This window comes from Photinus pyralis, unplaced genomic scaffold (genome assembly GCF_008802855.1).
Source record: "Photinus pyralis isolate 1611_PpyrPB1 unplaced genomic scaffold, Ppyr1.3 Ppyr1.4_LG4, whole genome shotgun sequence".
NCBI classification, from domain to species: Eukaryota; Metazoa; Arthropoda; class Insecta; order Coleoptera; family Lampyridae; genus Photinus; species Photinus pyralis.
Window position 1 is genome coordinate 38,297,958 of NW_022170511.1, and position 22,383 is coordinate 38,320,340.

The 22,383-nt window shown below is 34.6% G+C and overlaps 1 protein-coding gene across 1 annotated transcript; it reads right to left on the bottom strand.

The window, feature by feature from the left end:
* Positions 1 to 557: 557 nt before the first annotated feature.
* LOC116169122 lies at positions 558 to 11,415 on the bottom strand. The gene is made up of 7 exons (XM_031485149.1): positions 10,657 to 11,415; positions 8,865 to 8,945; positions 8,275 to 8,460; positions 7,877 to 8,132; positions 4,829 to 4,989; positions 4,732 to 4,781; positions 558 to 2,127 (listed from the first exon to the last, which is right to left on the bottom strand). Exons 1-7 carry the CDS (start codon positions 11,413 to 11,415, stop codon positions 1,602 to 1,604), a joined length of 2,019 nt encoding a protein of 672 aa, XP_031341009.1. The 3' UTR covers positions 558 to 1,601.
* Positions 11,416 to 22,383: the final 10,968 nt, after the last annotated feature.

Consider the following 22,383-nt stretch of genomic DNA (forward strand, 5'->3'; position numbering starts at 1 on the left):
CAAACGTTATGAGGGAAAAGAACAGATTGACCTGACGGTCCGCGGAAAAGGATCGAGCTTTTAAGCTTTCGATAGCCGTATTATCTCAGTTTTCTTCTGAATGAATGTAAAATCATTGCGTATTCTTGGCACTGGGGGTTCGAATTCTTTTCACCATCTTGAAAAATGAGGTAAACATTTTGTAAAATTATACAAAATCGGAGGGGGTTTCGGTTTACTGAAATATAGATTAAATACATCGTTGAATAAAAAAGCGATTTTTGAAACTTTGCAATTTTACTAACCCGCATTTTTGAATAATAAGGAACAGGTTTTCAATTTTTCAAAGATGATTAGACCTTTGTGTTTCGTTTCCTCTTTTGCTTTACGACAGTGAGACATGTCAACCGAGATAACACGTTGCTAACAGGTATACTATAAGTAGCATTGACATAGGTACTTGTCCTATTAGTCAAATGCTATAAAATTGAATTTAGGGACAAAGGTGGTTAATCGCGATGTAAATGGCTTAGTTGTGGAAAATAATTGAACTCAATTTTACTTTTATTGTTTCCAAAAGTTGTAAACAGTTACAATTTGTAAGAAAGTCAAAATGACATATTTCATTAAATAATTCAAAATATTGTAAATGATTTAAAATAAGAACCTAACACATGTCTGTCAAATTTAATTGGGAATCATTGAAAAACTCCTTCAGGATGGTAGAATTTTATGCATCTACTTCTAATTGGAAAAATTTGGTCATCCACCATTTTTTCTATTAGGCGACATTTTATACATTAAAATTCGATACCAACCCACCTGTAAACCCATCATTCGTTACTACTTTAACTTATACATACGCATATAAAAATTATATCACAAAATATTGGGTTACACTTACTTTATATAGATAATTATTTAAATATATAATATTTCATCTACAACTATAACAAGAAACTTGGACAAGCGATATAAACTAGGTTTTATATTTAGGATACATGGAAGTGGCCCCTTTGTATATATAATATAAATCTACTAGCTCAATCTAGATATACTAGATTTTTATTGCTCCTATTAGAAATTTTACGCTTACAACTGTTATATATAACTTTCATTAATTTGAATTATTAATCTTTTAACATTTATATAAGTATGTGTAGTAGAATAAGATATGTGATTATGAGAACGTTTTGTCTTTTTTATTCATAATTTTTAGTTGTTTGTATATTGTTTAAGCAAGTTTGGAAAACATTCGCGCTTTTAACATAGTAAGAGTTTATATAGCACCATTTAAAACGACATTTATACCTACTACAAGTTTATAACATCATATAAATTCACATATGGAGTAGCAATTATAACACAGGATATTCTCTCCCATTATCTGATAAATTCATCCAACTTTTGTTAGCTTATATTACGAAACTGTTCAAATTACGCTCGAAATTGGTAGGTATATAAAGATAGACTTAATTCTATATTGATTTTATGTTCCTCTTAAATAACTTAGGAAACAAATCAAATCACAATGCGAGAAGATTCCCAGATTTTTGACTTTTATCCAACAGATTGGCTGGGAAATGATTAAAAACACCAAACCGTTTAAAATAAATTTAATTCTACTTTCTAGCAAGTCGATTACTCAACACAGGCGATTTTCCTAGAGTATTAATAATATTCGAAGAGGAATTCGGAGAGCTAGGTGGAGAAGTATTGGTTATTGTCACTGTTACATTAGACGCTTTTGGACTCGACAGTAACGGCGAATCTATATTATTTTCTACGACGTTATGCACGGGAGACCCAAATAACGACGAATGCAGATCGTCTTTGAGCGAGGGTGACGCACAAACTTCATTCTGCACCAGACCATTACCTTCCTTTTTATCGGAAAGGTGATTGGGAGATGTTTTCACATTTACTTTGGACAACTCCGTTGAGAAAGTTCTAAACTCCCCTCCCTGTTGTTCGGGATCTACCATACGGAACGTTTCCAGAAATTCGTTAAGGTCTACTAAGCCATCTTTGTTCATATCCATCAGTCGGCACATGTCCAACAGTTGGTCGTGGCTAATTGGATTCGGCATGTGTTCTCGAATTAAGTTGCATGCGTCCGAAAACTCTTCTAAACTGATGAAACCTGAAAATTAGAACGAGATGATAAAGTGCAAGACAAACTGGAATCTAGTTCATCAAATTTCTCAAATGTTTGCTATGGTACTCAATTAATTGTCTAGGGTGAGGCAGCAGACCTTGATTTAATTCCTTTGCGATCAAACAGTTCGTGCGATAGATAAATGATATTTGTAATTCTTGCTGCGCTGTTGAGTTTTTGGGCATTAGTTCTTGTGTACACTTTCACAAAACAATTCGTTGTATTATACATTTTGATGCAATGTTTTAAATTATCTCACTTCTCACTTGCGGCCGGTTGCAGGAAAGCGAATTATAAAAAATCCTACATTATTTGCCAAATCTGAGTTTAAACAAGAATGTCAACATTTGATTGGCTGCATACTGCAGTATAAGGATCCGTGAGGTGCTGAAATGAATCAGTAAAACGCTCAAGAATTCGAAAACTGCGACAACCAAAGTTAGTAACTATAAATATTCCATATAATATCAGTGTGGATTTCTTCTCAGAGACTACAATGTGCTTAATTTGTAATAACGTATGCGCAAATTAGAACCATTATAAATCCATTTCAAGTTTCCCACGATCCCGCATTTGGTCTGAGCTTTACGGGAATGAGCGGCAATGAGAGTTTCCACTCCAACCCCTCTCTGGAGCTCTGCAGGGATGTAAAATATCAGAATCAGGAAACATTTCATCTGCATCGGAAGGGGACCGGTCCATACGACTCTAATTACGGTACCTATTCGTTTAAAAATATTGATTTTAGTTTTGTGGATTTTCGTTTAGGGTATGCTTTCAAAAGGTAAAGTTCAATTTTTTTCAATGTAATGGTAAATTTCATTGCGTGTACCAATGATATTGTTGTCAGTGAAAGCGGTGAATACGTTAAGAGCGTATTTAATTCGTTTATTTTTGTCAGTCTCAAGTCAATACACTTGGGGATTTAGGTGTAACCAAAGTAAACGGGGTGCAAAGGGTGTAAAAATATGAATTTCAAATCACTTCCTTATCACCGCATACTGTGGAATCGTGAGGACTTTCTGTAAGTTCTTTAGGGTAACCTAACCACTCCTGAAACAATGTTAACCGCATAATTAATTGCTCTATTTTTTCAAGTCTGGACTATAAATCGCACACTAATAATTTAATTTAAATCTAAAAGATATTCCATTCCAGAAAAATCAGTCCCATTCGCCACAACGGCGCAAGTGGGGTGGAAAATGTTAAACGAGAGCATTCTTTGCTGGGGATTAGATGGACGTGTGAATATTATAGTTAAGATTAATGGACGATGAAAGGAAGGTTTGAAAAAGTCGCAAAGATGAAACAATCTGCGCGTAGGTCATTACGTTCATCGTTAGTAGCTAATAGATGGGTCAACAGTAAACGATGCAATTTATTAAGCTAAAATGTTAAAAATGAGAATTTGCTTCATTTCGGTAATTGCAAACCATTCGATTAATAAATTGCATTATCAGTGATGGGATGTAATGGAGTGTACAGTTAGTCAAAGCATACGATGAAATGTAAACAAATCGCATGTTTATCCCGTTAGGTAAATTACGCCTGACGGAAATCGGAAATGCAATTTCCAGCTTTACTGAGTTTATATGATACCGAAATGGATGCAGGAACAGAAAATGTATGGATGATTAGAGAATTTATTGGGTGTTCCAGTGACTCTTTTCCTTATTAATTTATAAGGGGAAGTTAAGAGCGCACCATATACCGCTGATTAATGAACTTGACATGTATTTAATCGCTGGTTTGAGGACGAAGATGCAGCAAATAGGAAAAAACAGCGTGCTTCCACATGCACCCGCCCAAGCGCTTCCTTTACGTCTGCCCGATATTCCCACAAAGCTATTTTGCGTCTTGCGATGAAGGGTTGCGTTACCTTGTGTTTAAATAGTCGTTGCATACGACGCATCTATTAATCTCGACATTTCCTAGGAAATTCGCCGTGGGTAATTACGCGACGCGCAACCTAATGACGGACAATACAGCTAATCCCATCCCTTGCTGTTTTCGAAACCGCTACCGCTTGATAATTATTCCATCTGCCTTTCGTCCTCAAACGTACCTAAACAAATACCGCACCGCATTGAAATCCAAAACAGCTTCGTAAACTATTATTGAACGGATGTGAACGGGAAATAATTTGAAACCATCAAAAACCTCTAACTCAACAGAATTCACAAATTTAGTACTTGTAGCAAATGGAAATTTTAATTTCCAATTTTCATATTAACTCAAAAGTAATTGCCGTGACCCTGATTTTGCAGTCCGCCGTTTTTTGCCAATTCTAATCAATCTTTCAATTTTACTTATATTATAAATTCACATTCCTCAAAGGATTTTTAATGAAAACGCGAGTGAAATATTTCATGCCGTTTACGAAATTGACGCTCGTGATTTAATAAACCGAATAAAGACGCATAAACATTTTCCACGTCACTTCCACTCCGGCGGTTTCCAAGTGAAGAATAAATCAACTTTGGACATTTGGGGTAGAATAAATAGTTTTGCCAGAGGTTTTTGTAAGAACTTCGTCTCTATTTACCGGATCTGTCTATAATCAATTAATTCGCAAAAAGATCGCCTCAAACTACTTTGTATTGCCGACTATAAGTTCGACAACGGTACTTGCGCCTTGGACGGTCTGAAAATAGATCTCAAAGGTATCAGTGCGTTTTTGTTGGTACTTACAGTAATATCACTATCATTAATTTTATCAAAAGTAGTGGAGTAATTAACCATTTGTGTGTCGGCTTCTAGCGCCACTAATTTTTCCCGTAACATTCGCCATGGCAACCCCAATTCTGTTGCGGTTTCCATTGACTTGCACCATTCGCTTACTGGAATAAAACCTGAAAAATAACATGTGAAAAGTTTGTGTACAACTTTTAAGCACGGATGAGATCATAAAAAGGGCCTTTATTTATTTATGTTGGGCAGCAGTATAGGTGTAAAACACTGAGTAAGCATTCTAGTTTCATTGGAAGCAATTTCCGAATACTTACACTATTGGAATTACGGAAAATCGGTACTGACAGTATTGGAAACTTGAGTATTCCCACACGAGAACATGTTTAAAGTTTGCTATTTTACGTCCAATACACTCCAAATCGATAAAGTTACTTACTTTAAATAACGATATAGGTAAATTGAAAACGGTTGCCGATGAACAGTGACATGTTTAATATCTAAACACGAACAAAACCCTTTCATCTTTTAAATTTCCGCTACTTCGTTGGGCAAAAAAGGCCTATAGCTGTGAGGAGCGAGAAGATACAATCTGTGTCGGGTAACAACCGCACGTACAAAAAGAAGCTGAGTAATAATTCAAAGTATTCCGACTATAGTCGTGATAAATTGAAAGCATATATATTTCTTTTTGTAAAGTAGCATTTTACCTTTGCGACTTCTTTCATTCCAAATTATCTCGACATGCGGTTTCAACTTTTTACTTTAAATTCGTTTCCCTTTACAAATATTTTTTTTCAACTAAAGGGCAAATGTACTAAATGACATGGAAATTGAAGTAGATGAAACGGTAATGGCTTATCTCATATCTGTCATCGGTTTTTTTCCAAAGTTATCATTAGATGTATTTGTTGCGAAGTTGTTTGTTTACGGAGTTCCGTTATTACTTTCTTTTAAACTGTTTTGAGTCTGATTATAGCCTGAGCACGGTAGCGTTAGAACTATCGCTGTTTAAGAAGGTAACTGACGTAGAATTGTTGGCGTGACAGAGTATTAATACAATTTATACAAGCAGTCCCAAATTTTCTGAAAATAGTTTTTCAATGTAGTCATATGAAATTTTTTTTCACCTCTTATTTTTGACAGGGTTTGAACAAATTACTATTTACGAACATATGCCAACTTTAAACGGTCATATCTTACTGAATTCGTATCCTACAGAAAAAAGGGAAATTTTTCAGAAAAGCGAAACCAACAATCTTGTATCCCACAAATGTTGCGTAAATTATAAATTATTAGTGTCTATTTATTTTGAAGAAAAGGCAATTTTTTACTAAGTTAGAATAATGTTTTCAAACAACTTTAAACTGTAAAATTTCTACAGCATATACAGGTATAGGTAAATCAAGTGAATTGTAACTTGGTAAGGATTATTTTCAATTGAGGTATTACCAGTAATTAAGGGGTAATTTTAATTTCTCTGTCACCTAACGAAGTGTCTTAGCTTAGTGTGAATGAAAGTGAAATTTGGGGTTTGTCGGTTTGTAATGATCATGTATTTAAATGACAGTCGACTAGTATAGGTAATATAATAAGAATTACACAAGCTTTGTGAAAGTTGTGTCTTGCATTGAGTGTTTCTTGTCTTGTCTTGCGAAGCCTTCTTGTCTTGCAAAGGTTCTTCTTGTCTTGTCTTGCAAAACCATATGCAAGAACACTTATTGTATTGCGCAAGACAAGACAAGACAAGAAGCAAGAATCTTGCTTCTTGTGAGAATCTCTAAAATCATGCCTAATGATTTCTGCGGCTTTTTGCGCAATCCTGAGTCATTAGTCACTATCCTTGTTCTTTTTTCTTCATGCCAAGCGTCGCGTAGGAATTGTGTGCCGATATCCATAAAACAAAATAAGTAAAAGTTTTGATTTGAATGAAAATAATATAATAATGCACAGTAAGGCAAAGTTCTAGGAGTCTTCCGAGTCTTCATTTTCAAATATACAGACTCCTCAGATTCCGTTTCTTTGGATGTTGCATACCTTTCAATTTTTCAGATTCCTGAGATCCTCCAGATTCTTCTATTTCGTCAAATTTTGCTTTTATTTTAAGGGGGAAAGTTAAATATTAATGGAACTCTGCAGTGATATTTTAATTAGAAAACTTTTAAAGCGAGTTTTTAATTACCCTTACGGTGTACACAATATTTATAATGAAAAACGTTAATGGGCATTTGTGTTTCGGAAAACAATGTTAAACTTTGGAGGCGATTAAGTGCAAAAGTTTGTCAAGACCAACCTAATTATGTTATAAGCATTCTGTCTTTCAACTCTATCTGGTTAATTGAAACCCTGATTGAAACTAAAATCGAATTTTTACTTCTGTAGCATTTTCAACTCAATCAGGTTTGACGCGCGGTTCGTATTAAAAGTAAAACCTAAAACCGATACTGGGCAGTGGACAGTGGACACTATAAAAGGTTGTGGGTCAAAACCTTAGTAAACCCCTGACTTACATAAAAAAAAACCTATACAAAAACCGAGGCAAGAACTTAATTATCTACGAGTAAGTATATTATCTATAAAGTCCGATGTTACAAAATGTGCGGTGTAATTACCCAATTAATTACATCGAATCGATAGTGAATCCCACATTGTACCACCGGACTACGCACTTTAATTCATTAATGCTTGATTTAAAAACGTCGAGCTACGGTCAACCGTCTAGCGTCCAGTAAACCTTTGAATCCTTATTCGTTCTCGTGGGACGTAGATAACGCCTAAGTCTATTCTCGTGTATAGAATTTTGTAAGATTAGGAACTGAAATACCAGAAGATTACCACATTGTGGTTCCCGCAATGAGCTGTACGATTTTAATTGTTTCTCTTATTTCAATATTATTTATTGCATATGGAAAAACCGTAACTTTCCAATTTAATAGCTGCTCCCACATAACTCAAATGAAAAAAAAACGTTTCAGCTGAAAAGGGTACAGGCGAGGATACAAGAAGAGTTGAGTATGAGTAATCGAATGTACAAACAAGAAAGTTACTTACCGGTTAAATCGGGATCGGCTTTCTGAAATTCTTGCTGTAGGCGTTCCCTATTTGACATAATGTGCCCTCTCAGTTCCCTTATCGCCGAGGATTCAACAAGGCCTATTCTCTGTCGAAAGGTAAGACGTTTTGTTTTACCGGTGGCCGCCGTATACTGAACAAAGTGCGTATCAAGTTGTGGTCCCACTAATTTCAGATAAGCTCCTTTGTTCGATCCCAACTCGTAGTAATTTGATGCGGAAAATACTGTTATAACCTGAAATACAGTTCCCTTTACTTTGAAGCCAACAAGATCTCGTCGGCTCTAAGTTCCAACATTTCCATTCCGTTAAAAAAGCTTTTAAACGATTTCCTGTTTACATGGTTAAGAATAGGACAGAAATTTAATACATACTTACTTTATTGTTGTGATTAATTTCATATCCCTCCGGTTTGCATTCATGCGAACGTATTAAGTACAGCATTTTGTTCCGTTTGAGGAACCTCTTTGTTACGTCAGGGCCGAAATACGTTCCGGCTCCTCGTAGTCCATTTGGAATGCATCCATCGCCTGGTTGTGGATCACTCCATAGAATATCAAAAACCTGTAAGGCAAAATAAGATTAAAATTCGATGAAGATCTATTTTCACAAAAGGATGTGACTACATAAATTGCAATTATCTACTTTTAAATTAATTGGGTGCAATTTAGTTGCCGCTCATTAAGCGTTTTGTATATAAAGTTAACATCAAAGTCTCGAGAAGCAAGATCATGATTAAAACTGTAAAACAAACACTGCCTAAAGTATAACTTTGAGTAAGTACACTAAACAGAACGACGCCGCCTTTCTTCATTACCAAAAACAGGATTATGATTAATATCCCTATTTATACAAAGTTTGTGGTTATCCAATTAACAAACAGAATTCGACTAGATAAACACGTTTTTACTTCGACGACGGAATTAGAAATAGTGGTAAAAATAGTAAAACAAATTTATTCAACCTACCTGCTTCCACTCGACTTTATCAATAAGCTCGGCGCCTGGCGCTGTGCTGTCAGTTATTGGAGGGCGCAAGAGGGAAATGTACTAAAAGAGAAACGGAATTAATTAAATTTTAGTTAAACAAGAGCGTAAGCGATGATTACGTTATCGGAACAAAGTCAGCAAGGCTTCTTTGCTTTGCTACCACGAATGAAAAATTGATCAAATCAAATTACTCAAAATCGTGCTCAAAATTGTAATTTGCAGTTTATTTTAATATCTATATAATATATGTTTTACTTTCAAGTAAAATAAATGCGACAAAAAGTCTCTGTATTGGCGATCAATAACCGGAGTTTAGAGAAGTATTGTAAAACAAGTAACGTCTGTAATCAAACATAATTGAGACGTACTTTTCCTGTAACTTTTAAGTTAGAAGGGTATAAGATTTCTCCTATCAAAATTTCGGATCATACCACTCTTTTGCAAAACGTAAATTGAGGTACGAACGAACAAAGTATATCCAATAGCAGTCATTCTTCTTATTTCCGCCAAAATGCTATACAGCTATACGAAGTCATCGCAAAAATGGAATGAATAGACGCTTGTTGCTTTACACCATTCATAATTATTAAAACACAAGAAATTGCGTCACATTAGTTTAATTGCGCTAATTTCTTAATTTGTTGTTAGGAAGCACACACGTTGGCGAAGGATTTAGTTGCCCCTATTGTAAATTTTGATTAGGATTCTTTATATATCAAACGTAAAAACGTTACAGAGCATAAATAAGTGCAGATTACAAATACCACAGCTTTACAACGAAACGTTTTTGAAAGAAGAAACATGAAGAAAGCTCCGTAAAATCTGCCAAATTTTAAAACTATTGCCAAAGGGCTCCCCAAAGATCTCTGGTTTTTTACAAGCAAAAAGTTAGCACTATCATCACGGCGAAACATAAAAGTGGAAACACTTTTTTAAGAGTTTTTTGTAAGATTCCAAACAATCTTCTTCTTGAAATTTTTTGATAATATTAGGAACTATGGTTACAAAATCTTAAAAGTGTTTTTATAAAAATTACGAGGAACTATTAAGCCTTTGAAATCATCTTAGCACCTTCTAACGCGACTTGTTAAATATATTGGTTAAAATCTTTTAAACAATCTTAAATTCCTTGAAATATTAGGAATTCGGGATGTTTTTGGAATTTTAGGAGGAGTATTCGTAGAAAACTTCTTAGAAAAGATCTTTTTGAAACTTTGTAACGTGCCAAAGACACAAGGATAAAGGGAAAAAAACTAAGGCTAATAGGACTAACCTAACCGCTTTACGTTTATATAAGGGGTCACTCATTTTTATTTGATTGGTGGTGAAAAAATGGCCGATTCATACAATTGGTAATATTGGTAACAAAAAAAGAGGACGAAAACATAGGATCTGAAGATATAAGTGTCGGAATTCTTCAAGAAGAATCAATCGGTGTGCGATTGCGCATTCTGGAACTTGAATTACGATAGGAGGATGTACAGGGTCCACGCGTACCTAGGCCTCAAATTTGGGCCCTTTGTACTAGCTGTAAAAAATATTCTGGAATATAGAGTTGGATAATTCGTGTGGCCTAGTCCTTTGGGCGACAGCGATTTCAGAAATTATAAAGAAAATTCGATTATTTACAGTGTCTGAAGCTTTCTACCACATATTACGATTTATTACTAAAGAACAAAGAGAGGCTGCTACTGAGGATACCGAATTTGTTCAATGAAACAAGTGATTTTGTCCTCAAAATTACTTACCTGAAACAGTACTGATTCAGCACACTATATTCAGGTCTATGCGCAAAAGGGATGGGGTACTGCTTAACAAAATACGGCGATTTGTCGGTAACATTGATTGCATGCTCGTAAACGGTCGCTAAACCGGGTTTTTCGGAAAAGACTTCCCCTAATTCTGTCATTAAATTGCCTAACTCAACCTGTTGATCTTTATTTATGATTTGATTGTCCTCCCTTTCCTCCTTACTAAGTTGAATATTACCGATAACTTTAAACGACTCATCTTCGGGTTCCTGTTCCCCTTGCTTTTCCTCTTTTCCTATACATTCCAAAAATTCAACAGTCACTAGCTGTTTGCTTTTAGAAAAAGTGAAGCTACCGTATGAAAAATTGATAATTCCGTTAATCTCCGTCAACCAATTCGATCCAAAAATTATGGGATGTACTAGATTCCTAACCACTAAACAAATAGTCTCCATCGCATGATCATTTAATTCAAATTTAATCAGCACTTGGTGGTGAACTCGACAACTGCGTTCCCCCATCGCTCCTACAACATTAACGCCTGAAACGGGTAATACCGGAACTCCGTTAGGCAGCAAAACTTTTTCAAAGAATTGTTCTGACACGCAAGACAATTCACAGCCGCTATCGATCAATGTGGACACTACCTGACCGCAAATACTGATGCTAACTTTGGGGATTTGGCCCTTTTCTGTAACCTGCTTTTCCGAACTATCTGGAAATATCGCACGCGCGAGAGTTCGCCTCTGTGGGTTCCAATGATTGTGTGATCGCCACATCTTGGTTAGGGTCTTCTTGATATTCTAAAGTTTTAATGCCGTATGATAACCCTTCCCCTTTACTATTCGCCGCCGGGCGGTATGCGGGTTTTGCTTCCGCGTTATTCCTGCCCCTATACTGGTTATTATCGCGATTAAAATTATAGTTAAAATTAGTACCTTTAGGGCTCGTATAGTTATTGTTACTAGCACTCTCTGGCAAACGCCAATTTTTAAACCCTGTCGGTGCCTCTTTGGAAATTGTCTCCGTCCCACCAGTTTTACGATTATCAACTGACTATGAATTACGCCGAAGTTCCGCATCCTCTAGTCTTTGTAACAATTTGTAAGTATCCGAAATTGTCGGATTTCCCATGCTTAAAATGGTTTTTTCTATGTTTGGCGTAAAGTGCGCCGCCAAATCATACACTAATTCCCTATCTGACCACTGCATGTGTAAGTATTTGGCCGAGTGTGCTAACTCTAGAAAGTATGCTGCCATACTAACATTTATATCGCGTTTATATACTCCATTATCAATCCTATACCGAATCTGCCTTTGCGCACCTTCGCCCCAATACTCCGCAATGAATGCTTCTTTAAACTGTCTGTACGTATAGTAACGTTACTGGCAAACACATGTCGCCATTTATGAGCTGCCCCTTTTAAACATCTAACTATGCACCTTAACTTATCCCCCTCACTTACACGGAAATCATCGAAAGCCAACTCTACCTCATCCAGAAAATCCATAGGCGACTCTGAGTCAGTGCCCCCAAAAGTTGGCAAATATTTTTGAAATTTAAACAAATCCATTGGGTTATTTCTGTACGCTGGTTGCGCCACAACGTTTAGGGGTTGTTGGTGGTCAACATAATATTGCAACTTTTCGTTTAACTGCTTAACACCTAAGGATTCAAATTGTTTATTGGGACCAGATATTCGCGTACGCGTGTTTTGTGGTATTCCACTATTTTCCAATGACCAGGCATTTTCAAAAAAATCATTTTCGTATCGTTTCGGTATTGCCCCCGTATTACCGCGACCTCGATCTAACTCTCTACGCGGCCCCCTTCGTTCATAATTATTGCCCCATTCATCATCGTCACCCCCTTCAACACGATTCCCATGCCTTTGAAAATTTGCCTTTTTTTCTTCCCTTCGTTCATCCTGTATTATATTCTTGGGATTATTCCCTTTGCCCTGATCTAAATTATTTAATTGAATTTGACACGGATTTATTGCGGAATGTTCAGGAGTCACCGCCGCCGCCACATATCCCCTTTCATTTTCGCTACTATTTACCCCGTCATCTTTATTTCGATCTTCAAGATCGTCAATCACGTTACGCTTTTGTTTTGAATTTGAACGCAAAATCATGTCCACAAATTTCAAATCTATTCACGTTTTTGACCTTCGTTTCTAATCACCACTGCAGTATCATCAGCCTTATATTGCCCCACGTTGGGCACCAATTGTGATGTATTATCACCGACCTGGTGATAACGCATAAAATTCGGTACACGAATTTGTTTAATTATGTTTAATAGATTTTAGCGTTTTCAATATAAGGCCTAACGATACATTCCTCCAGATACAATTTATATATATAGATAATTGTGAAAAAATACGCCTAATGTTTTTGCTCACTTCCATTTTTTTTAAGTTTTGTTTTCGATTTATTTTTTTATACAGGGTTTGTAATACGGTAATAAATAATATGAAATTAAACGAAAAATAATGATTTTAATACTACCTGTGTATCGCATACAAAAAGTCAAACTAAGCGCCATCTTGTCCGCTATTTTTGAAAAAGTGTAAGTAAAGTTTTTGTATTTCTTTTTTACTTAAGCAGGCACTTTGTAAACAAATTATAATTCTTTTGCTCACTTAAAGTAGAATAAATCAAGAATACTACAAAACGCGGCATTTGGAGCTCTATTTCAGCCGCCATCTTAAATTTTTTTGGCAACACGTATGTGCTACATAAAAATCATCATAATATTTTTGTTTTCAACAAGAAAAAAATGTTTCAGTTAAGTTTTGGACTATCTTGATTTGAACCCTTAGCAGCCAAAATTCGAGGTGGTGACAGGCACAGTCGGATTCAGCAGAGTCCAATTACCCTAAAAACACTTGTCACCAAAATGTCTCAAGATTTGCCGTTAGAACCTTTATAATGCGCTTTACCGAATTTCTCGCCCGGACTATTTGTTTATGTTTTATTCAGAACACACTTTATACAAATGATGACAATTTTTACGACCTTGTTTCTGATTATTTTGCTCTTAGTAACTTTATGTGTACACCATGGAACAGTCTTTTGAGCTTGCGGGTATGTACGCGTACAATATGTTTTAGACATATATGTGACACGAAAGACCCAGCTTGATTTTCAAACGGCCGACAGATTTAGTTATACCGAATGCAAGGGTCGTTGTAAATCCAAACGGAGATTGTGTAAAGTTTTTTTCTGCAAAATGTGCTAAAAGGGCCGTTGCTATAAGCAACAGATTACGTTTTGTAGTAAAATCCAGTGAACATTTTTGCATATGCATGACGGAAGAATTGCTAAATCTGCATTCACGTGACGCATGCGATAGTTTTAATATCGGCCCTTGATAACGTGTCGATGATAGTAACACAAAATGATACGAAGTGCACTTGAGAAGTCTTGACCCGCTGTAAACCCCTATAAAATTCATTTCATACAAGCCACCGAGCACGATCATCCACACTTTTTTTAACAAAACGCCTCTCCTCAATCACACTTGACTTACATTACGTAAGGGCGAGAAGCGTATAGGTCATCCTTATATATGTAATGACCAATTGCATTAATCAACCTTCGGGATGAAATATGTGAATGCGGATGAAATTTGTAGCGGTTTATGTGTGGGAATTTTCAGGAAACTAGTTAGTCGAACCCGGGATACGTAATTTTCTCAAGATTACACATTCTAACAAGGTTAAAAAGAAAAAGAAGGCCCTTCGTCTTTTTTTACGAGATAAATAAGTTAATATTTATAGGACGTTTGATAAGATGCAAAATTAAAAATGCGTTATTCATGCGAATTGAGTTGCAATTTATGGACTACCGCAGTAATCACACAACACTTGAGGAATTCACCCTGATGCCTAATTTATAGATAGTCCACGTACACTCGTAATAAGACACTTATTATTCTATTGGAAACCACGTTTTTGTTCGAAATGCCACGTAGCGACCGAATTTCCAATTTGTAGTACACAAAACATATTCTATTGGAGTTACAATGCGAAATTTGTATGACACCAATTAATAGTCTGCACTAAAAACGGATGCTTTGGTGGTTTTATTCGTTTCAAATAATATTGCTATTGCTTTAAATATAAATCTCTACGTCGAAAACTTTTAATTAATTTTAGTTGACGGGCTGCAGTAGTAACGAATAGTGGAATTCAGGGACTTTATTGACGTCATTGAAGGGTTGAAATTGTGCCCTTCTTTTACCCCGTGTAGAGAATAACCAACACTTTTCGAAAAGGAATATGGGCAAGCTTCTAGTTTCCATTTACTCCATTGTATCCTATCCGGATTCTTTTTTAATCTCAGGTTAAAATGTATGTTGTAAACGATTGGGTATATATTTTACAAAACTAGGACTTTTGGAAATAAACAGCGATAGTTCACGTGCCGGGAAAGCAGGGAAGTTTATCAGAACTTTCGCACCCCGGGCGGTAACTTGGTACAAACCTCTGGAAGCAGTGCCGGTTTAGGAACATTTTCTCCCCTAGGCACAGCCCTTTAAGCGCCCACCCGACACCTAAAAAATCCTTTATTAAAAAATTAGTCTTTAATAGAAAATAAATGGAATAGTATAATTTCACGAAAAATAAATTATTTGCGTTTTTAGATAAGAAAAAATAATAATTTTCTAAAACTGAATCGAAAAAGGTATTTTTAAATAATAAAAAAGTCATAGTTCTCTAAAACATTTTTTTCCTAGCCTTTTGTGAAGCAAATTTATTCAAAATTTCCTCAACATTTATGCGGTCTAATATTGGTGTAGAAACGCAGGAAATGCTAGCAGAAGCAGAGTCAGATTGAAGTGGAAAAAAATGGTCCAACTTAGGCACTTTCTTTAAAACCTCCTCTTGCTTAGTAAGTTTTTTGATAGGGATCATGGAAGTTTTACCAATAGTATTCGCTTTAAAGAAATTATATTACACATTACCTGTATGGGCAAAAGATTATTCTGTATTTAGACTCTTATTTTCAATGAAAATTCAAAACTTCCAGCTATGACTTCATCTAAATTCTTATGTTACGTATACAACATGACTCGATAACTTTGATTACCAAATCCGTCATAAAAAATATCAATGCATATTTTTTATCTCTTATCTGAAGAAGAAAAACACATCGAAGATAGATGAATGTACTTACTGGACCTAGGAAAAAAAGTTCATACATAAATTGTAGAGAATTTTATTCTCCCACTTCTTATAAAGATATTTTATGTGTAAAAGTACTAATTTTTGACTTATATTGAAAAAACGTAAACAAAACCCTGTTTTTTTGTTAATATAAAAAAATAACATATTTCCGGGTCAAAATTTTGGAAGAAATTTTATGGGGGGTAAGTGCTCTATTTTCAAATTCTGTACTTCTCCTTTTTTTTATTTTTACTTCTTTGGAAGTAATATTGATATGTATATCACTAACACTTGAAGACATGATTTTGTAAACGCAGTGCTTAAATCATATAAATAGTAGAAGTAAAAATTAAAGGAGGAGTGCAGAATTTGAAAACAGGGCACTTAATTAATGAAGAAAAACTTCACGTGGTATAATGTTTCACTTAATCCCTTCTGTAATAGGAATTTTATTCATTAAGCTCGAAAAAACGTCATCGCGATTAAACTATAATGTGAATTCAGAATAAAAAGGGCTTTAAGAATATGATGTCGAAATATCAGGGCCGTATTTAAAAAACGAAGTTAATCATGATTGACGAAACGTTGAATTAAAAAATTAACAATTCCATCGTAAAAAAGAATGTTAAAAGTTGCTGCGGAGAATAGAGGTATTTTTTGTGTGAAAGTATTAGTTTTTGACTTATATTGAAAAAACGTAAACAAAACCCTGTTTTTTTGTTAATATAAAAAAATAACATATTTCCGGGTCAAAATTTTGGATGAAATTTTTATGGGGTCGTTTGTAATGATTCCCTAGGAATTATTTCATGAATCGCACAATTTTCGATCTCTGAAGCCTGGACTATAATGCTTTGTGGAAATGTGAAATTTAATCTGAATGAGGTGTAAAACTGAACCTTGAATAATTTTGTACCATTGAGAAAATAAAAATAGTTTCCTCGATATGTTTAGTATCCTGAAATCGTAAAAATTGTGGTACTGATGCCATCTATTGTGCAACAGTAAGTTTCACTGCGGGCTTCCATCTATTAGCGATGTTCCGTGTGTCTAGAAGCGAAGCGAGCGATCAATACAATATACAAGACATATACAGATTGCTTGAGGTCTTTTTCTATAATACAGCAAACTTTTAGGTTTCTAATTTTAATTGTGAAACAAACTATACTGCCACCTGCTCCATTACTCCGTTATTATAAATTTATAGCTAACTTTAGTTGGATCATAAAAAAATATTTTATTTTCGTATACACTGGCCTCTGGGAATATTCAAATTCAAGTATTATTCTTCTACACATATAAATTACATAATTATGGTATTTAACATTAACATTGTTACATAAGCGCAATGTTTACAAGTTTTGATGATGTAAATATTACTGCACATTTTACAATATGCGATAAGGTGTGAGTAATATAGTTAAAAATAATGCGCCATATTCAATGCCATTATAAAAAAAACATAATCAAAGAACTGAGTAATGAATGGATAATTTGACTAGAATATGATTAAAGTTTGTATAGTGTCGCATCCCATCACACATCACAACAAGAGAGGAACAATAAATAAATAAACATGGGGTGCCAAAACTGAATTGAGGCGGCTGTGAGACATTACGTAAACACCCTTTTTTTAAGAATTTTCAGGAGTTCAGTAAATTTCAGGAATGGAAAGCAAGTCGTCGCTGCTTTTTGCACCACCACGTTGCAAAAATTCAGTCGACTTCTGTTCTTATAGCGAAGAAGGCTCCCCCTAGTCCTACTGTTCACGTATATAACGTAGGACTCCATCAACACCTACTGTTCGCCCAATAGCGTAAGTTCCTCCAGGTTCTATTGTCACCCACAGCGTACGACTACAACACCTCCTGTTCGCGCATAGCGTATCTTTGTCAAAATGTTCACGTTGTTGTTAAAAATGTTTTCTATGTTCATGTTTAATTGCACTTGTTAGCATTATGCTGATCCCCCCAGGATAATAAAGATCATTACTAGGTACTTATTCATACAACGTACGAAACTAATTATAAAAACACTCCATTAAGACAAAACAAGGCCATGGAGATAAACAAAATACAGGAGGTAATTATACACAACACATTCATGTGTACATGAAACGAAATGTGGTTTTACGTGTAAAGTAGCAAAAACAACAACCAGTAAGCGATAGTTCTCTACAACAATGGTAAATTTTCTAACTGTGGGAAAAAACTGTGATATACAAAGTATACAAATGACCCTTGTTGAATTCATTCTTGTAGTTCTTGTTTATTGAACAATACTATTTCCTCTCAGTAAAATTGTGAAATACTTTAGTTTACCCAAAATCGTCCTGAAACCTTTCATTTTCACAGCTAAAAATCGAGTCTGGTAATTACGCATATAAAACCCGTAACCTTTGATCTAATTGTTCATTTTCATGCCTACTTTCTGTCAGGAAATTTGAGTATCCATGACAGAGGCAGAGCAGACTACGTTTCCTGCCGCTTGTCACTTTACTGACCGCACCTGTTACTGTACCGGGCTCACCGTCACTTTACCGGCCGCATTTGTGACATTTCTAAATGTCTATCCAGAGCTGGGCAGAATACTTTCAAAAAGTATTTGAATACTAAATAGTAAATACTTTACACAAATCAAAGGTATTTGAATACGAAATACTTTTACGTCCAGCACAAGCGAATACTAGATACAGATACATTGAAAAGTATTCAAATACTTAAAAAAATAAGTATTCAAATACTTTAGAATGTATTCGAATAGTTTCAAAAGTATTCTAATACCAAAGAGTATTATGGTTACTCTTTGCTAATAATATCAAAGGTATTCGAATACTATAAAAAGTATTCGAATACTTTGAAAAGTATTCGAATACAGTAAAAAGTATTCAAATACTTGTCACTCAAATACATTAAAAATTTAAAATAGTATATACAAATATACAAATTTAAGGGGAGTAAAAGCGTATTATTGTTATTATATTATTATACAGGGTGTTTTCTTGGGAGCTTTAGTTAAAAGTTTCTGGGAAAGTAAAATAGGTAGGATTTTGAAAATTTGTACTTAGGAGTTACTCTGAAGGCCGAATCGATGTAAAATATTTTCAAAATGGCCGCACTTCCGGAAACACCGGAAGTAGATAGTAACTTCGTTATTTTAAACGGGGACCCCTATTTTTTATTGCATTTTTGGATTCTACGTGAAATTTCAGTTGTTTTGATATCCACATGTCTATATCTTCCATTTATGGTTTTTAAGTTATTTTGACTTTATTAAAAAAAATGGCGGATGCAGATGGTACCTTGATAATTGATTAGTTGAAAACGGTTGTAGTCGTGGCAACCCATCTTTATGAGTTCATAGAGAATGAATAGGGCTTTCTTTTAGTGTGCTTAAAAAAAAGTTAAGTTGCGTACAACCGCACCTATGGAGATCCAAATTTAAGAAACTTCAACGTCTATAAACTCAGTTTTTTTTCAATAGAATGGTCATGTTCTTACTATTGCATGAGATAGAGAATCAAAATTGGCATATTTTGATATTACATGTTCCTATAGCTATCTTTAACATTTTCTGATTTATTCCCATTTCTTTGAATTGATATCTACCATTTTTTTCGCATTTTCTTTTTAGTAGTTGACCTTAATTTTATAACAATCGAATTTTAAACAAATCAAGGAAATGATTCTTTAATATCATTGATTCTAGTCTAAATAAGTCATTTATTAACACGAACTTAGGTATATCTTAATTTATAAGTTCGTGTTTATTAAGGATATAGGACGGGAAATTTTTGAGAAATCTAAACAGAGTCATTCAACTGAACGTGTAAGTCTGGAAATTCAAAGAGGTAATGCGATATCTGTTCTAGCAACAATTCCATACCAAAAATGTTTCAACGAAGTTTTTTATATTTTGCATTGAATTTATTCTGTTAATCTTGCATTTGCAATTTGCAATTTGTATCACTTGTGCTTCAACGGTTTGTAGTGCATTTGGGGGTACATTTCCAAAATTCATACAATTTCGTTCCAGTGTTCGAATGAATGTACAGCAAGCACGTGCCGCGATTCTGTCCATTTCACCATAAATAACAATTAAATTCCAAAATAGGTGAAACCACTGCGAGTGATTTTTCGATTTTTGAAAAACTTATGTTAACCTATAACAGTGGGTGATGGATTAGTGTCACTAGATTTGTTTAAAATTCAATTGTTGTAGAATCATGGCCGACTACTAAAAAGAAAATCCTAAAAAATAGTGTCAATTCAATAAAATAGGAATAAGTCAGAAACTGTTAAAGATAGCTATAGGAACATGTATTGTCAAAATATGCCCATTTCGATTCTCTATCTCATGGAATAGTAAGAACGTGGTCATTCCATTAAAAAAAACTGAGTTTTTAGTCTTTGAAGTTTCATAAATTTGGATATCCATAGGGGCGGTCGTACGCAACTTAACTTTTTTTTAAGTGCACTAAAAGAAAGCCCTATTCATTCTCTATGCACTGATAAAAATAGGTTGCCATGACTACAACCGTTTGCAAGTAATCAATTATCAAGGTACCATCTGCATTCGCCATTTTTTTTCTTAAAGTCAAAATAACTTAAAAACCATAAATGGTAGATATCGACATATGGGTATCAAAAGAAGTGAAATTTCACGTAGAATCCAAAAAAGCAATAAAAATAGGGGTTGCCATTTAAAATAACGAAGTTACTATCTACTTCCGGTGTTTCCGGAAGTGCGGCCATTTTGAAAATATTTTACATCGATTCGTCCTTCAGAGTAACTCCTAAGTACAAATTTTCAAAAACCTACCTATTTTACTTTCCCAGAAACTTTTAACTAAAGCTCCCAAAAAAACACCCTGTATAGGAGGTACCTACCAGGACCTTTCTTATACCAGTTATATCCTTAAGAATACGTGTACCAGTTTTCAAAGCGTCGTGCACATGGTACGCCTTTCTGAAATTAATCCTAGCGATTTTGGAACAGATCCATTTTTGACCATCCGATTGTCCGTGTGCTTGTTTAGAAACGTGCGATCGCTTTGAAAATTGGTACATATGGTCTTAAGGATATAAGAAAGGTCCCTATTGTTTTTAAGTTACGTAGACTATCGAGTTCGGTATTCAGATGTATCGGATTTTTATATTTGATCTTGTGACAATGGAAACTTTACCTAAACATTTCTAAATTGTTCTCAAATATTTGAATAACTTAAAAGTACTGCCTTTTTTTGAGGCCGAAAAAAAAAATTGTCTGAGATCGACCGGGAAACACATTTTCCTATTGAATTTGGCCCGTAGAATTCATAATTTCAAACAGTTTGAAGATTGGACTACTAGATCAAAAGTTACAGCCTCTTGAATTTTTTTTCAAAATTTGTTTTTTGTCCATAACTATTTATTGAGAGGTCTAATCGAAAACGTACGAATTGTTTTGGATTCTACGCAACCACAATTAATAAGAAAAAGTGTTTTCCCGAGAAATTTTGGTGTAATCGATTTTTGGTAAAAAAGGAAGGTTATACACTGCCTTTTTTTGAGACCCGAAAAAAAAATTGTTTCAGATCGACCCGGAAAAAACATTTTCTTATAGAATGTGACCTGTAGAATCCATAATTTCAAACAATTCCAAGATCGGGCTACTAGATCAAAAGTTACAGCCCTTTGAATTTTTTGCCGAAATTGGTTTTTTTTGCCCATAACTTTTGATTGAGACGTCTAATCGAAAAAGTAAGAGAAATTTTGGTGTAGTCGGTTTTTCGTAAAAAAAGGAAGGTTTATACACTGCCTTTTTTTGAGGCCCGCAAAAAAATTGTCTCAGATCGACCAGGAAAAAAATTTCCTTATAGCATGTGGCCTGTAGAATCCATAATTTCAAACAGTTCCAAGATTGGGCTACTAGTTCAAAAGTTACAGCCCTTTGAATGGAATTGATTTCTAGTAAATAACTTTTGATTGCGAAGTATGATCGAAAAAATTCGAATTGTTTTGGATTCTACGCACCAAAATTAATAAGAAAAAGTGTTTTCCCGATAAATTTTGGAGTAGTCGATTTTTGGTAAAAAACGGAAGGTTAAGTATTCAAATACTATGCGAAGTATTCGAATACTTCTCCAAGTATTCAAATACCTTGCGAAGTATTCGAATACTAAATATTTGTGAAAGTATTTGAGTTACAAATACAAATACTGCTTCCATAAAAGTATTTAATTACAAAGTATCTGAATACGTACTTTAAAGGATTTGAATACTAAAAGGTATTTACAAAATCGAATACTGCCCAGCTCTGATAATGACTCATGTTAACACTGACAGATTGACATTAGTCAAAGGTTCTATATGAAATACGATGTCGGGTAAAGCAATACTTGAAATGAACATAATACGTTATTATTAAAATAATTGGAAATGTGTAGAAAGCTCCCTACGACTAGGGCACGACCATAAAGCATATTTGCATAGCAGCTAAAATGTACTATCATTCCAAAGTCATTGATATGTATTAATTTTCCGGTAACCTCGATTAATTTGACAAATTTTCTCATAAAAAAGGGAGCTA